General features: G+C 34.2%; 2 protein-coding genes across 2 annotated transcripts; both read right to left on the reverse strand.

Moving 5' to 3' along the window:
* Positions 1-250: 250 nt before the first annotated feature.
* Positions 251-9,871, reverse strand: LOC134242157 (YTH domain-containing family protein 1-like). Its single transcript, XM_062724208.1, has 5 exons — positions 9,663-9,871; positions 9,506-9,530; positions 9,116-9,189; positions 6,563-8,022; positions 251-1,122 (listed from the first exon to the last, which is right to left on the reverse strand). The coding sequence occupies exons 1-4, from the start codon at positions 9,681-9,683 to the stop codon at positions 6,580-6,582; spliced, it is 1,563 nt and encodes a 520-aa protein (XP_062580192.1). The 5' UTR covers positions 9,684-9,871; the 3' UTR covers positions 251-1,122; positions 6,563-6,579.
* A 5,147-nt stretch (positions 9,872-15,018) lies between these two features.
* On the reverse strand, positions 15,019-17,636 carry LOC134242158 (palmitoyltransferase ZDHHC22-like). The gene is made up of 2 exons (XM_062724209.1): positions 17,516-17,636; positions 15,019-17,098 (listed from the first exon to the last, which is right to left on the reverse strand). Exon 2 carries the CDS (start codon positions 17,064-17,066, stop codon positions 16,116-16,118), a length of 951 nt encoding a protein of 316 aa, XP_062580193.1. The 5' UTR covers positions 17,067-17,098; positions 17,516-17,636; the 3' UTR covers positions 15,019-16,115.
* Positions 17,637-17,857: the final 221 nt, after the last annotated feature.

Consider the following 17,857-nt stretch of genomic DNA (forward strand, 5'->3'; position numbering starts at 1 on the left):
GTCAAGGCACTGCTATTTATTGAAATTAAAAAAAATTCTTTGTACAGTGTACCCCACTTAAAAAATAAGAGATATGGAAAACCTAAAAGTGAAATGCATTTCAAACTAATTCAAAGATTTGTTAAATTGGTTTTACTTTGATTTTTTTTTTTTAATTTCATACATTCAAAACCAATCCATACACAAATGCTCAACAAAGAAAATACTTGGAATGGCCTTAGCAAGTTTGAATATTTAAAAACAACACAAAGACAGATATATCTTTTATTCTTTGAGATTAACTGGACTTTTCAAACAGTCTGTTGACATGAAAAGCAACAAAAGAACACATAATGCTAACAGCATCCATTTCCCCCTTACTGCATCACATCCATGGGAATGCCAGCGGTCATAAAACACAAAATTTATGTCATAGGGGTCTTTGATTTTCATAATTAAGAATCACTATTTCACTCTCCAACTTTGGTCTTTTTTCCTTGGTAATTTAAAAATGGAAGTCTAAATCATTTTAGGTGTCTATTTTGAGTCTGCACCACAAAAGGGTTTAAAATAATGCATCTTGGAATTCGTCCTATAAAATGTCCATTTTTCGTTAAAATCCAGTGGCCATAAATCCCTGAGCATTTGCATCACTGAACCAGAAAAATTTTGTTTTGCAAACACATACCACAACTTGTTCCACCATGCTGCAGCATGAACCTCATGTAACACATGAAATAAGTTGAGCACCATACTTAAGGAGTCACAAGTAACACAAGTTTAAGTGGTTATCACCATGCGTGTTCCTTTCTTTTTAAGAATAAAAAGCTTTTGTTTGAATTTTCAGTAAATGCTCTCAAAACATCCTGATTCCTAAACAGTACACAACTCGTCTCCCAGAGAAAAGGATACTGTGCCTCAAGTTCCCACCTGATGCTGCTCAACACAAAATCCAGAAAATCTCAAATCCGAATTCCCAGAATCGAAAAAAAAAAAATTCATTCAAAGTGAAAGTGAAATCATCAGAAGAGAATACATCTGTGAATGATTACTATTGGCATGATTAATCAATAAGAACTTTTTTCAGCTAATCTAATTAAATCCAAGAATCTTTGCACTTTTCCTGTTTGGAACAGCAATCATCTGAAAAAAAAAGTGAAAGAAAGAGTTATTAAAAATTTTGATTTAAACAAGAGCCCCACGGGCCTTATAGGTCACCTGAGTATCGTGCAACAACTAATTTGGTTCATGTTTTAAACCAGAGGCCATGAAATTCACAATTCACAATTTTGAAAGAGGCACCATTGCTTATCATAGTTATTAACTTAGCATGCTTACTCTATTTACTTAATACCCAGAGGTAGATCAGAGCAACAAAGAGAAAATGCACTTCCGCTTGCACCCAGTTGTGCACCTCACCCCAAAGAAACCACAAACCCAGGGGCCACATATTTCAGAATTTTGCAAATTTTATCATAAAATGGTTGATTAATATCAAAGAGCTGATTTAAAAGCATTAATTTATTTTCAGACTATGTAACCCTCCCCCCCTCTGACCCAGGGGGGCATAAAAAACCACTTTGCTAGATGCACCTTTCTTCATCATAAATATGTATACTTGGATCATTGGCATAAAACCCAGAAGCAAAGGAAAATATTTCAAAGAATTAATGTATCTTTTACTCTATAATCAATAGAGCCCCGCCTTAACACCAGAACCCCTGACCCTGGGGCCATAAAATTCATAATTTTAGAAGAAGCACTCTTGCTCATCATAATGATGTGCTTAGTTAGTTTATTTAATACCCAGAAGCAGAGAAGAAGATTTTCAAAGAATTAATGCATTTCACTATATGATCAATATAGCCCCGCCCTAACACCAGAACCCCTGACCCTGGGGCCATAAAATTCACAATTTTAGAGGAGGCACTCTTGCTCATCATAACTATGCATTTAGTTAGTTTATTTAATACCCAGAAGCAGAGAAGATTTTCAAAGAATAAGTGCATTTTCACTATATAATCAATATAGCCCCGCCCTAACACCAGAACCCCTGACCCTGGGGCCATAAAATTCACAATTTTAGAAGAAGCACTCTTGCTCATCATAATGATGTGCTTAGTTAGTTTATTTAATACCCAGAAGCAGAGAAGAAGATTTTCAAAGAATTAATGCATTTCACTATATGATCAATATAGCCCCGCCCTAACACCAGAAGGGCCATGAATTTCACAATTTTGGTAGAGGACTCAATGCTCATTACATTCATGCCAACAGTTTGCCTGCTTGATGTCCATAAGTAAAGAAGATTTTTAAAGATGGCATTAATTTTAGTGGTTCTGGCCCAACCCCTCAGGCCCCTCGGGGGGATCATGTATTTCACAATTGTTGTTCCACTTTCCCTGTAGATAATTTTTTCAAGAATTGGTTGAAATTGGTTCAGTGGTTTTAGAGAAGAAGCTGAAAATGTTCAAATGTTAACACACGACACACGACGCACGACGATGGATAGCAATAGGTCACCTGAGTTACTCAGGTGACCTAAAAAAAAAAATCTTGAATCAGATGATCTTTCCTCTTTATGGTAAAATTGCAATTTGATTGATTCATATTATACAGACAGAAACTGTTGGGTCATTCAGAAGTCTGTGTACAAGAGGTAAATGGGCCACAATGCTGTTTGACCTAAGTCAATGACCAACTATTCTTCAGCAGAAATGAATTCCTAAGAAACTCTCCATATATTCCACCCCCATCCAACCCCTCAAGCCCCGGTCAGTGTTTGAACAATTTTGAATCTACAAATAATAGAGTGTCTGATTTAACTTTCTGTGCCTTTGCTGTTCTTGGGAAGATATTTCAAGATTTATTTTTTTATATTATATTCTTCAGTAAAGTTGCCAGCATGGCGCATTGGTTAGAGCCTCTGCTCTAGAGTCACGAAGTAAGGAGTCAATCCTTACAACGTGGGTTTGAATCTCACTGTGGGACATGAATACCGGCCCTTTGGATGAGACCATATAAATCGAAGTCCTGTGTTGCAGTACTGAGTAGGTGCTGGCACAAAAAAGATCCCTTACTGTTTAATGGCCTCGAGTGCCGAGTATACTGTATAGGACAAAATATGTAGCTCTCCATCTGCAAGTGGTGGAGTCTCCATGAGTGAAAAATTCTCTCGAGGGACATTAGACTATAAATAACAATCTTCAATTGCACATTGTGGAACCCTATCCTAGTATCTCACAGCATCAGTTAGAACATACTTGAATCTACACTACCTGGGATTTTCCCCCCTAGTATTCCTTTGTATTACATGTACAATTTACTTGACTACTACAATCACTTACTGTGGCTACATCCTACCTCTAGTCTGGGGTCATGATTTAACCAAAATTGAATCTATACACTGTGTAATGAGGCTTTTGCAGCAGTTTTTTTTTTATCTTTTGGATTGGCATTTCTCAGAATTTTTTTAAATTTTCCATACATAATCTTATGTAAAACTTTGATCACAAACTCCTTCCTTGGGGTCATCATTTGTATTAAATTGATTTTCTCTAGTCTACAGTCTCTTCCTGAAGTTTTATATTTTCTATCTCAGTGGTTCTTGAGAAGTCAAAAAAAATTGTGAAAAGTTCGCTGACAGAGGGACAGAGAAGATTTTCAAGGAAATAAGCATTTTCACTATATAATTTCAGATACTTTTCACAAATCTGGAAGAGGCACTCTTGCTCATCATAACTATGTGTTTAGTTAATTTATTTAATCAGAAGAAGCTCACTTGGCCATAAAATTCACAAATCTGGAAGAGGCACTCTGGGGTAGTTCAAGTGAGCTAAAAAGTGCCAAAGGTATTAATAAATAGAATTATTTGCTGATCAACATGTCAACTGTAGTTAAATATTCATTACTAAAATATTCAGTTTTTGTCAATATATATTTGGTTATAGAAACATTATGGTATTGACATGATTAAACTGAAAAATCTCAATAGGTCACCTGAGTTACTCAGGTGACCTAAAAATATATATGCAAGTAGAAACTTGACTTACAAATCAGAAGTACATTTACATTTCAACAAACACTGCATCAACATTTGGAGAGTTTATACTATGTGACATGTCACAATTGTCAGGAAATACTTTAAACAGAGTGCATACTACATGTATAATATCTTTCTCCTTCCAAAAAACATGCACTTAAAAGAAAGAGCATGTCCTATGGTTTTACAAAACAATGTGTCATTTATCATGTTTATGTTTGTACTGGTTATATTTGTGTAAAAATACAAAGCACTAGATGATGTTTTTTCCTGAATAGTTCAACACTATCAAAGTCTTCAAACACTATAATAATAAATACATTGTAAACAAGAGGTCCTTGACATGGGCTTTGACAGTCACCTGACTATCATGACTTTCTCAGCTATGGCCATTTTCATTAACACCTTGTAGCTCAGGACCCCGAGTCCCACGAGATAAGGCCTAAAAAAAAATGTTTGTTTCCTGTAACTCTCCCCCAAAATCAAGGATCGGTAGGTAGGTGGGTTTTTTTTTTTTTGGCTTTATATGAATATAGGGGCCAAACATACCCAGACTGAATTAACCAGGTGTTATATTCACAGGGACACCCTACATGGCCACCTAGCAGCAAAAAATGAATTCCAAAAAAGTTGTTGGGGATATTGAAATGTTGTTATATATATATTATAATGATTACTCTTTATATTTATCAGATTGAGCCCAAAGACTATTTCTACCTACATAGCTATTAATAGCTACGTAGGTATTTAAACCTATCCAAAGTAGCTATTTTTACCTACTTTCTGCTTTACTTGCATTTTGTGGCCAAATGCAGGAATGCCACAACATGTTGAGCACAAAATTCTTTGATACAGTCACACTGATAATGGATATGACAAAAACGAGGCCAAAAAATGATTACTTTGTATATTATCAAATTCCCATTGAAACTAATGTAAAATTGCTGAAGTAATAATTTTTTGTCCAAAATTCCGTCTTCTTCATGATTAGTTTGACTGTATCAAAAAATATGGTATTCACCATGTTGCGCCGTTTGGTCTTTTGGCCGAAAATTGCAGATAATACAAAAAGTAGGTAAAAATGGCTACTTTCGGTAAGTTTAATACCTATGTATCTATTAATAGAAATAGTCTTTGGACTGGACCTGTTTAAGGTAAATGTTGACTATGTTCAGTAGACTGATATATTTCATGTCTCAAGTTAAGCTACAAATGATATTTTTTTGATAACTAATGGTAGTCCAATCCACACTTTGCATAAGTAGTTTCCCTTTGCGAGGTCAGCCAAAAGGTCAAAAAGGAAAGAAATGACATTTCTCCTTTTCATGCTACCAAACATTTGGGTGTGCTCCAATAAATCCAGTGTTTAAAAACTTTTCTTTTGACATATGGGTAGCCCCAGCTTGGGGCAATCAATATACAAGATGCACAGAATTTTTCCAGCCAGATGACAAAGTTATAAACCAGAAAACTATCAAGACTACCATGAGGATTCTATTGGTTTTCCCCAAAGATGGCGGCCAAGGGACATAACTTTTGAAAAGTGTGGATTTAACTTTGGAATCAGCCGATTGATTCAACACATTTGGCAGAAGAAGAAAAAATCCACCTTGGGGTTATTCAAATGGGTTAGTCTGGTTACAGGAGCAAAAAAAAACTTTTTTAAGGCCTAAAACATTTATGCTTTGTTTAAGACAATATATTCCCACTTTATCTCCTTGATCTTGACATTGACCTTAGGGTTATATTCATGAAACTCCACTTTTCACTCTTCACATACCTTTTCATCAAGAATTAACTACACGTTGAACAGACTAAGGTGTCAGTACCAACATATAGTTTCTTTAGAGGCTGAGCCTAGACTTTATCTTTAAAAATTTATGTATCTATAAAACGGGTTGTCATAAGTTTAATGGCTTTATGACAATGAGGACATGTTCATAAATTTTCTTGGTTCGTTTTTATGTAAGTGCTTAAATTTGCAACAAGTGCAAGTATCCAATGTTTTTTATACCCCCCAGTATTGAAATTGTACATCAATTCATTTCTCTGATGGAAAGGATGCAAAGTCTGGGATAATGTGCAACACAGTCATAGTATGCTATAAAGCAATATCAATTCACAGAAATATTCATCAAATCCATTCACATTAAATTTTATAATTAATGAAATATTAAACATGTGTTCGGCCTTACTTGTGTTGGCAATAACATAATAGATATCTTCATGAACTTAAAATGACATACAACAAAAGTCAACAAATATAAACAATATGGTTTTCTATTGAAACAAAAACAAAAGGTATTTTCCATTTCAGAAATAAAAATTTCTTTTAATATACAATTTTCATTTAATATTTTATACAACTTCTTGATATTTTTTTAAAAGCATCAAGATCTTTCAATGTTGACAAGGATATAATAATCATTGGTACAATGCAATTGTGCCAAACTGAAGAGTCATGTTTTAAAGATAATAAAATTTCCAAGAAGCATACTATTTGAGGCCACTAAAAAAAGACAAACGACCATCGAAACCTACCAGAAGTGATGTGGATTTTACTGTTCTCTGTCTCTCCCTCCAGAAGAGGGTTTAGCAGGTTTCACATCACCACCTTCATCCTCCTGTCTTTTCTCATAGTGTCCAAAGTCATCAAAGATGGATGTGGTGTGGCGGTAGGTATGCAAGATTTTCAGAACTAACTTTCCTTTCTCCGGGGGAACTTCCTGTGTGTCTCTCGAATTGGTCACAGGTTTGTTTTCATTGTTTTCCAAGCGAATGTGTCGCAATTGAGAGTTGGGTACGTCTTTCACATAGATCCATTTCACTTCGAACTGGCCTCTCCATTTGTCCTGAGCCCAGACACCAGCCTGTTTTCCATAGTCCAAACTAGACATCATTTGGGCCATTCCACAGAAATGTCCAGATCCATTCACACTGTAGAACAAGTAAATGGGTCCTTTATTATCGCGTTCCTTAAATGCCTGATCGAGTCTCTTGTTTCCGTGATCCGTGCTACACCAAATGCTGTACTTGATAGAGCGGTGAATGTCATCTTCGGAGTAGCTTTTGATGATGAAAAAACGAGCCCCACGTGGATTTAAGTTAAATTCACGAGGATTGTATTGGTTAGCAGAGCGTAGTTTTTCCAGCACGGGATGGGCCGAGGAAGATGCCGCAGAAGACGTTGCCTGAACTGTTCCCTGTCCACCGCTTCCAGACGAGTTTGATGATTGGTTTGAATTAGAATTTCCAGAATAATTGTTATTCATTGTTCTACTCCTCGGTGCAGACCAAGAACCTCTCTGCTGGTTTCCTCCATTCATACCCTGTTTGTTACTAGGGTTATTTCTCTGATCCCAAGTACCAATGTCCAAATTCTTATTGGGATTCATTGGGGCACGAGGAATTGACCTAGGCTGAAGTTTTGGCTGGGGTCTCGCAGGCTGACTCGCAATTGCAGCCCAAGAAGTTTTCTTTGGTGCTGACGAACTGCCATTGGACTGTACAGAGACAGAACCTCCGTTCTGTTCCAAATGTCCAGAATCATTCACCAAATTAGGGTCTACAGGACCATCCCCAGCAATGTTCATGCCTTTCAATCCTTGTTCAACACTATTCATTCCAGAAGGGTCTCTTCCATCAAATTCACCATTCATGTACGGATCAGAAGGTATCATATTTTCAGGCCGATAATAGTCTTGCTCATAAACTCTAGTGTCCTTTTGACGTCCTTGCGTTGCAGTGTTCCAATAGTCATTGCCACCAGAGTAATCAGGTTGCCATCCAAACTGAGGATATCCAAAGCCTCCAAAAATTCCATTATAGTCATAACCACCAAAGGATAACATAGTAGCAGCATCTGTTCCATTAGACCAGGCACCTCCATCACCTATTCCTTGATTCATGTAAGGGGTAAACGGCATGGCTTGAGTGTAGTAACTTGGCATAAAAGGGTCAGAAACTCCTGGGCTCGACATTGGGGCAGTATTGTATCCTCCCTGAAATATTAATTAAACAGTTGTAAAAACACACACATATAAATTCAAGTTCTAAAAAAATTGTGAAAGCAAGGCCATTTTAAACTTATTTTGAAAAAATTCCATTTGCTCTCTCCTGACTGATTAAAAGTAGCCTGACTCAAAAACTTTTTGAAAAAAATTTCTACAACCTAATTTCAGGGACCAACCTTCACCCAAAATTTAGGGAGACTCAATTCCCCCAGAGAAATTTAGGGAAAAGTTTCGAATTCTAGGGAAAGTTATTGGCGCATGTGGTGCACATTGATCATTATTAAATTTTTAAGAAGAAAAACATTTACGTTTTTATAACTAAAATATATTTCAATAATTTTTTCTGAAATATTTTAACATCCTAGTAAGAATATTTAAAAAGTGAGGAAAAAAAAGATTTTTAAAAAAAATTGATGGTGTTATTTCAATGTTTTTAAGGATATTTTTAAAATGAAAAGTCATTCCATCTATCCTAAAAGTTGGAAAATAATATTATTAAATTATTTTCTTTATTAAAGTGCTTGTTACGTTTTAGATAGTTTTCAACTGGTCTTGATTTAGCAAGTTATTTCCCATTAGTCATCATATTGGAGGTATACAAGCCTGAATTCCTCTATTATTTTAAACATGTCGTACTGGACAACATATTTTTCTTACAATTTATATTTACTGAAGGTTCTTTTAATTTGTAATTTTAGTATCTAAAAGATTTTTGGTCTTATATTTCTGCCATACAAGATTAAAATTGGTTCCTAAAAGAGTAAAATTTGCTACTTGAACCTCCAACACAGTGGCCAATAGGAAATAACTCTTGCTCAACTCAGGCAACTTTCGATTACATAAACATCAAGTACACTTCATGTTTAAAGAATATCACAAGGGTGAATCCACTCAAAGCAAACAGGGAAATAGGGCAAAACCATTCAGTGTGAACTGTGGCCTGTTCAACAGAGCGAGCGCTAAGAACATTTCTATTGGAGGTATAAGGAATTTGGGCGAACACTCGCGAACGTTCGCTTAGTTGAACAGACCTCAGGTGATAGGGTTGAAACCACCTGGATTGGACAATATGTTGTTATACCTGGTGAGGAGCCTGTTGCAGATACGGTTCGAATTCTTCGTCTTTCACGGTTTCTTTAACAGATCCATTTGCCACTAAAAATTGAAGAAAAATAAAGTAAAATCAACAATAATTACCTCGTTAACAGCTAAGAAATTTTCACACCAATTCTCATTTTACTAAAATGAGAATTGGTGCTTACCAGTGCTAAAATTTTTAGCACTGGTAAGCACTTTCAACTCATACCATTTAACAGCGAAAGATTTGTTTCTCACTTTGAACAATGAGGCAAATTTCAAAAACATTGTTTTCAAAAGTTTTAATTGTTTTGATATATTTCCTTGTTTGCGCATCTGAATCGTCAACACAAAATATGCGTTGACCTGTCCTAGGGGACTTCCGGAAACCCACCTTGATTTGGCTGTCCTTTCGTCCTCTGTTGTAATTTCATATGAAAAAGAAAAACCAAAAGACATGTCAATTATTCTAAAAAACCCAGGTTTTAAAAGGTAAAATTAGACTGAAATAGAGGAAACTAAATGACAAAGACATGACGCATGTTGGGTACCTGATCAATGCTTGCAGACATCACACTCAACCTATCAACACACAATTGTCTATAATAAAATAATTGTCTATGAGGTCTTTTGATTGATAAAATTCACAAACGTCACTATCCTTGCTTTGATATTCACAATATCTTCCCGAAAACCTACAACGAAATCGGTCACTACCCCGAGAAAATGGCGGCCAATCTGCACTAGCCTCGTTTTCGTGCTTTCATCCACGTGACATTACTCATTGTACGTCATATTGTTTCCACACTTTGTTACCCCCCCCCCTTCCCCTTCCTTTCTTTCCTTTTCAGTGAATAAAACTTGAAATCAGTATTTATTTCAAAATTTTGTGTCTCTTTTCTCTTCTGAAATTGAAAGTGTTTTATTTGTTTGGGTTTTTGTTTTAAAACTTTTTTATGGATTATGAAAGTAAAGTAAAATAAAATAATAATAAAGTCAATAATGGGATGGAATAATTAAAGTCACAGGCATTTATTTTGGGAGGGGAGAAAATGACATTAACCCATTTCTTTTTGATTTAGCCATTCTAAGACAAATCATTGGGGGGATACATGGAACTGTTTTTCTTTTCCTCACAGGACTACGTAAAATAGTTAAAATAATCTCGTGTATATTTTCATTTTTCATTGAAAATGACAGTTCAAAAAATTTGTGTATTAAATATTATGTCTTGGTGCTCTTTTCCCCAAGCTTTAAATATTATATAAAGTAAATAGGTACCTGAATGTTTTTTGTTGTTTTTTTAATGTGTAGATACATAATAATCCTTTATTTTATATCTAGACAGAACGAGTAATAATATATATAGAAAACATAAAAACCAAGTTCTCATTTTATTTAAACACCTTTCAGTTTGAATTTATATAAAGGCGAAAAGGAAACATTTTACTTTTGTACGAATAAGATTTTCTAGAGGCGGAAAGCCATAATCGAGGAGAAGAGGGGTGGGGTGGGAGTGAAATGATTAATTAAATTGACAATATGCAAACTTTCAGGATCGGACACAATAATCTCAGTAACTGCGCATGCCATGTGCCTAAAATTTTGATTTCAAAAGGCATCATAATGTTTCAAGGATATTTATAATTAGTACGGCACAGGGCATTATTCCATTCCTGAAAGTTAATAATTAAATCGCATATTATATGTATTGTATATGTATTTTGAAAACTTTTAAGGTAGATCGCGGGTTTACTGTTTGCCTGAAAACATAGGCTAAAAATTTGTCAGCTAACTCCTCTCGTTTTGAATTTTTCTTTCTGAAATTTTTTTTAGATTCGTCTGCGTGGTTCGATTGTAATCGTAATTCAAATGCGCTAATGTTGATGAGAACAGATGACGCTTTTTCATTGAAATATATAGTAAAATGTCCCTTTTCTGCCGGTATACGCAATGAAAGATTTTGGTAAAGTGCTTCGAAATTTAAAAATTAAAATCTTTCGATCACATTGCTATTTTGGTGATTATGTATATATATATAGCAAGTTCGTGATCAGTAGTTATATGTATTTGATTCAAGTCACTTAGTGCACCAGTTCCATGTTTTTTAACCCTTTGTTAAATTACTATCATTTAAACATTTCGGGTATGTTGGAAAAAAATCAATATATATTTTTTATACTGTTTATTGGACACGAAGTATCGTTCGTTTCTGGAGAGAGAGAGAGAGATCAGAATTATCTGAAAAACCTTGACGGGAACAGGAAATTGTACAAACTCAAAAACCTATTCTACGTGCGTGTGTGGTGTATGTTAATGTGTGGTCTTATGGGGGTGGGTGGGGGGATGGGGGGTAGGTTTCAACTTTTTTCATGATCAAACTTTATTAATACATAACCACATTAATATCCTGATTTGTCTTTGCTTAACCAAAAGTGGGAGGGGACATTTTGAGTAAGAAAAAGTGGTGCTTGGAAAAAGGGGGACAGACCTCTGGACCCCCTCCCCTTACTACCAACCTGTTCTAACCAGTGCAAATTTTTACATTCCATACGAATAAATTCTGAAACTAAAGGAAAACGATTTTTACATTTTAACAACTTAAACATGACCAGTCCACTTATGCTCCTTCCATTTTTCCATTGTTCTAAAAAGATTTATAATTTATAATTTTTATTGAAAGTGAATGCAAACAAAAGGCGGAATCAAATGCGCTATTCACTTTTACACTGGCGGACTTCGAGGGGGCAGGGGGCACTCCCCCCTTTTTCATGTCCAAATTATATGTCAGATTTGTAAATCAATTTTTGGTGGGGCTGTGTGCCCCTACCAGACCCCAAATTGGTCAAGATTCCTGGATCCTCCACTGTTTTAACAGCAATATTTTTAAATCCCTTCAGCAAGATTAAGACACTGCATGCTTACGGAGTCATTTGTTTCAAAATAAATTTTCAATCAAACAGAAACAATCGAGGAAGATTTCGTCTAACACCAAACACATACACACTCACATCACTGAGTGACGCAGATCAAACAACCTGCTATATTTACATAATTATTCATTTTTGTGTATTTAAGTTAATGCAGTCTATAAAAATTATATGCATGTATTTCCTGATCAAAGCACCTAAAAGAAATTATATTACCTCACGGAGAGACTGTGGTTTTTGCTTTGTAAACAAAATTATTTGCTAACTCTTTCATATTCAATAATATTTGTTATTCTACAAATTCCTTGCATATGACCAAATAATTCTAATAATTTCAGTAATGTCTGTGTTAAAGTGTATTCTCCTTATAGTTCTAGCAAAAAATGGGGGTGTAATCATTTGAGTATAGTTAGGGTGCCAGGTGTGGAAACAATTTATAAATTAAGGCTGGGGATTTGGGGTCCATCCAAAGCTTAGACTGTGAGGTTCCACGTGAAAGAAGGAGACAAAGCTGGGAAGGTGATAAATGAAGCCTTCACTGAGGTTTTTTTCTAATCCAGCAGTTTTTGATGAGATTTTTAATTGACATAACCCAATTTTTACTATTTCTTTTGACTTAATTATCTCCCTTGGAAGAAAATAACACTGTTATCTCCCCTTAAAAAAAGGTGACACTGATCTTATTAGGTCTAGTATTTGAACAAAGCTAACTGCTTCATACCTAAGGATACTCTGTGCAAAGGTTGAAACTTGTCCAATGGTTCTAGAGAAGAATATGAAATTGTTTTCTAAAAAAGTTAACAGCAATGATGACCATACACAATGGACACGGAAAACCCCCCTTGAACTTTAGGTTCAGGTCACTCAGGTGTGCTATCGAATATTTTTTTTTTTTGGGAGGGGGGGGGGCATGAATCAATACTGTAGTATTTCAAATAAAACAATAAGTCCAAAGCACAGAAACTTTACAGTATCAAAATACTTTATTGTTTATAAATAGTCTAAAGCTCAGAAACTTTACAGTATCAAAATACTTTATTTTTCATAAATAGTCCAAAGCTCAGAAACTTTACAGTATCAAAATACTCTATTGTTCATAAATAATAATAGACATTTGATAAAAAAAAAATGAACAAATGACAGAAAAGAAAAAATAATCACATATTATAAACAAGCAAACTCAGAGAATTCCATGTTGTTTCCCACTTTTAGGTCTTACTGACAGAGTTGCAATGATTGATGGCTTATTGTATTATACTTTGCTCTGTCTGTCCTGGTTTTCTGTCCATCATTACATGCAAAAGTTTTGTTTTTGGGAGGAATATGTTTTGGGTGCAAAAAATTTGGAGTTTGTGAATATCTTGTCACAAGTAATGTACATGCAAAAAAATATGAAAGGCCAAGATTAATAAGTAGGTCAATCTCAAGGTTATAAGGTAGGAAAAAATCATCAACCATGAATGTAAGAAATGGTATTTTCACAATAAAATTTTTAAGCAAAAATATAAAAGATCTTTATCTTGAGGAAAAGAAATCTACAGCAGAATTGTATTTGTCTTAAAAAAGGGGGGAAATGTCAAGGCCATGAGGTCAAAAATGATAGATACTTGAAAGATACTGTCATAGGTGATTTGCAAGTGAAATATGAAAACCGTATCTTTCATTGATGAGTTAGATCCAAATATAAAATTTGTAAAAGGTCCAACTGAAGTCAACATCTTGGGGTCAATACAAAAATTGGAAAGACACAGATGATGATTCGTGAAATAATAATGCCATTTCTTCTCTCATTCATTATCAATGTTAAATTTTTGAAAAATGTCAAAATTTACAGTCAAGGATGAAAAATTATACAACATTCAGAAAGGTCTTGCCACAGGTAATCAAATATAAAATCCCTATCTTCTCTCATTCAATACTTATGTCCAAGGTTATTTTTTTGTGACAGACTGACAAATAATATTAAACAGTTCCCATGGTTTTGCAAAAGCATTTGGCAATAAAGCATCACAATTCTGCAAAACAACATACATGTAATGGATTTCACTAGGTAATGTACAAACTGACATATTGAACACAATACATGTATATTTATAATAGCACAATATAGAAATTTTTGTTGCTGCAACAAATCAATACCAAGGTACTACAGTAAGTAATAAATTAACAGTACAAGAGTTGTATAATCATGAATCATGATGAAGCAAATACATATATAGGGCCACACCAATTTAATTTCTTATTCGCCAGACATCTGGTGAAAAAAGTAGGAGCAGGCGAGCGATTTAATTATAAAATTTTATTTTTTTGTAGGCAAAATTTGTAAGCGGATCATGAAAAAAAATGAGCGGACATATAAATTCTACTTTTTTCTGATTTGTAGAGTAAGCAGCTTAAATACGAGAAAAAAGCGGAAACAAAACAGAAATTTGAACAGAGTTTTCAAGGTGTGGGAAATTTAAATTGTAAAGACAAAAGTTTTGTTTACATACGAATGTGCAGGGTTCGACGAACAGAAAATTAAATTGGTGTGGCCTAGGGTATATAATATTCCTTTAATTTCTTTGTCCTACAATGATATGATGACATTGAGACATACAATATGCATACTGATTACTAAATGCGTATGCATGTTGTAACCATGAATTAAAATATCTTGTAAAGGTCATGTTATATATAGAAATTATGAAGTTGATGTTTTACAGTTTATATTTATTACATACATGTACATAGCACAGCATTACATACATATGTTCATAAGATTTGGGTTTGTTTCTATTTCTATTTCAATGCACTTGATCCGTAATTTGAAAATATTCTATAGTATTACATGTATTTGGCTTATCAAAAATTAGTTGAACCCACCAAAAATTGTGTATGAGTGAGTGCTGTTATGGTAAATTTGCATTCAGTAAAAGAAATACCATATTCATAGGTTGCCATATTATGCAAAAAATGTCATTACTAAGTGTGTAATAAATAGAAATTATGAAGTTGATGGCACAGCTTTAATTGGCATCATTAGTTCTTTGAGTATGTAAATTTGCATTCAGTAGGTAAAAGAAATACCAATTCAAGGTTGATTTAATGTCACTGATATAAACTGTTAGGAAAGTTCATAAAAACATCTTTTTTTTTCTAAACTATTAAAAGCAAAAATAACTTCAATTATTTTAAGGCAAACAGTAAATTACAAAGGACTGTAAAAAAAAAACCTGGTAATGTAAATGTAAACCCAAGTAAATAGTCTTCTGGATATACAGCACATAACAAACAATAAAAATTGATATAAAAAAATTAGGATTTCCCATTGAAGTCTCAGTTTTTAGGAATTTCAGTAAAACTATGAAAAAAGATAATTTATGTAGAAATCTTAGCCCCCACACTGATTATTTGTGTCAAGACTAACAAGGCGTCATTGAATACTCACAGTAATACTATTGATTTTAACACACTCAATTTTTAGAAATTTTAATAAAACTATGAGAAAGATAATTTTTGTAGAAATCTTAGCACCCACGACAATTATTGGTGTTAAGATTAACAAGGTGTCACTGAATTCAATACTTCATTATATTTTCTACTGATGTTTTAACACACTGAATTTTTAGGAATTTTTGTAGAACTATGAAAAAAGATTTTTTAGAAATCTTAGCACCCACAACATTTATTGGTGTTATTAAGACTGCCAAGTCGTCACTGAATTTGATACATCATACTTCATTACATTTTCTACAGATGTTTTAACACATACAGATGACATGTCCTTGACCTTTTCTAAAAATTCTAATCAAATCAGCTGGCTCAGAGAATTATGAAATTTACTTAATTCTTTTTAAGACTTCTTAAATTTCAGATAGTTTCATGATCCTAGAGCCTTCTCTATAGCTTGCTCTCTTAAAAAAATGCAGTTATATCCAAGGATCATGACTGTATCATAGCTAAACAGAACACTTACAGGATCTCAATCAAATTGAGAGCATAATAAATCTTATATAGCAGGTACTTCAAATATTGGATTTGGTTTGATATGCTTTTACAATGTTGCTTATAGCAATATAATTTTTCCTTGAACTACAGAAATTTTGTATTGTGGGACTTCCACGTAACTCCATCCCCATCTTGCTTTGTCCAAGGGAAGGGAATTAGGAATTGTATAACCCAGTATGGACCAAACACTGACCGCATCTCATCCAGGAAGTTTGTCTGGTAAATTTTTCGTCCCTTCACACACTCATAACTTGTTTGACCATTTAAGATAAGACTGAACTGCCAAAAAAACATGTACATACAAAATAGCCCAGTGGATAATACAAGATAACACCAAAATATGGTCAAAAATGTATAAAAGGAGGATTTGCCAATGATTGTTATAACAAGTGCATAAGGCAGGAAATATTTGAAAAATTCTGTACCTAAAAAAGAAACATAATGGATGCTTAAATATTGTTCTAAGTAATACAGTGCAACAGTTGTGCCTATTATGCCATAAAATGACCACAAAATAAAGTGTCTTTGATTGTGGAACCCAATGCAACAACCAGTGAAGAAGCAATGGTGGTCTCTCTTCAGAATGCAGCGTTCACAGATGTTGCAATGTCTAGCTCTGGGAGGGACATTTTGGTCACATTTGGTGCATTTTGTCCAGTCCTCATGTGTAGCATCATTAAACAAAGGCAAATCCGAAGCTGTGCTGTAAACAGATTTTAAACTTGTTATGATAGTCAGAATCCACTGTCCTAGTGCATTAATTGTAAGGTACCAGAAAAACAGCCGATGGTAAAACAAGGAGAATTCGGGATCTTGTAGCTCATTGTGGAAAATCCATGGCAGGCACACACTGGAAGCCACCCAGTGCAAAAGAAAGATAAACACCATGACGTAGAGCATTCCCCCATAGTTAATAAGAACCAGGATGTTTTTGGTGAGTAAGGGTCGGTGGCTGGGGGGTCGGTCCTGGTAAGTGTCCATTGTGAGTACCAGACTCTGTGTGAACTCAAAAAACTTCACAAATAAATTCAACATGATGAATAACTTTCTTCACTGTCGTTAAGTGTCTGTAAAGAGAACAAAAACATAAGGCCTACTGCATACTAGATACAAATTTCAAGGATTCATTCAAAAACTTACATGGTGAAAGATGGTTTCTATAACAGAATCAAAACTGCTTTGTGTCACTTTGAAGATGCTCAATTATTTATTTTGGTGAAAAAAATCAATATTTGCCACAAGTTTGTAAGACTTTTTTTTAAAAGCTATTTGTTTAAAAAAAAAAGACATTTTGTGAAAAACTATAGCCTAGCCAGGGACCTATATACTAACAATATAGGAAAATCTTTATCCATGGCTTCCAAAAATTTATATACTTCAGAAAAATAATGATTTCTAATTCAGAATAGCAAATATCAAAATTTTAAATTGGTTGAACAATGAAGGAATATGAACGGGAAGTAACTGTTTTGCTATATACTAACCTTCTGTTTCTGCAGCGTATTTCGAAATTAAAAGCTTTGCCCCAATATCATGTTCATCACGAATGACTAAATGAGTAATGACACTATCCACTACTGCAAGAGGAAACTTTGAAGAGGTATTTCCGAATAGTGAATATTGGGAACCAGCGAAATTTTTGTAAGTAATTTGTACAATAATTTATTCGAGTTCTTTTCATACTTTCTTTCTTTTTTTTTTTAAACATAAGCTTATTAGGAGGATTTTTTTTTTTTAACGTAAGCTTAGCGAATTATCAAAATCGAAATTAATAACCAGGAACTTAAAATTGTTGTTGATAAAGATCCTTATGCCCCACCCTGTGT

The sequence above is a fragment of the Saccostrea cucullata genome, unplaced genomic scaffold (genome assembly GCF_032062105.1).
Source record: "Saccostrea cucullata isolate Sc308-1 unplaced genomic scaffold, CSIRO_AGI_Scuc_v1 ctg46, whole genome shotgun sequence".
In the NCBI taxonomy this organism is placed as follows: Eukaryota; Metazoa; Mollusca; class Bivalvia; order Ostreida; family Ostreidae; genus Saccostrea; species Saccostrea cuccullata.

What these genes read in the sequence shown, in the direction of transcription:
- LOC134242158 (XM_062724209.1), bottom strand. Translation starts at nt 17,066, where the DNA reads ATGTTGAATTTATTTGTGAAGTTTTTTGAGTTCACACAGAGTCTGGTA.
- LOC134242157 (XM_062724208.1), bottom strand. Translation starts at nt 9,683, where the DNA reads ATGTCTGCAAGCATTGATCAG. An exon ending in TGTCTGCAAGCATTGATCAG is followed by an intron (nt 9,531 to 9,662) that starts GTACCCAACATG and finishes AAATTACAACAG; the next exon opens with AGGACGAAAGGACAGCCAAA. An exon ending in TGCAACAGGCTCCTCACCAG is followed by an intron (nt 8,023 to 9,115) that starts GTATAACAACAT and finishes TTAATATTTCAG; the next exon opens with GGAGGATACAATACTGCCCC.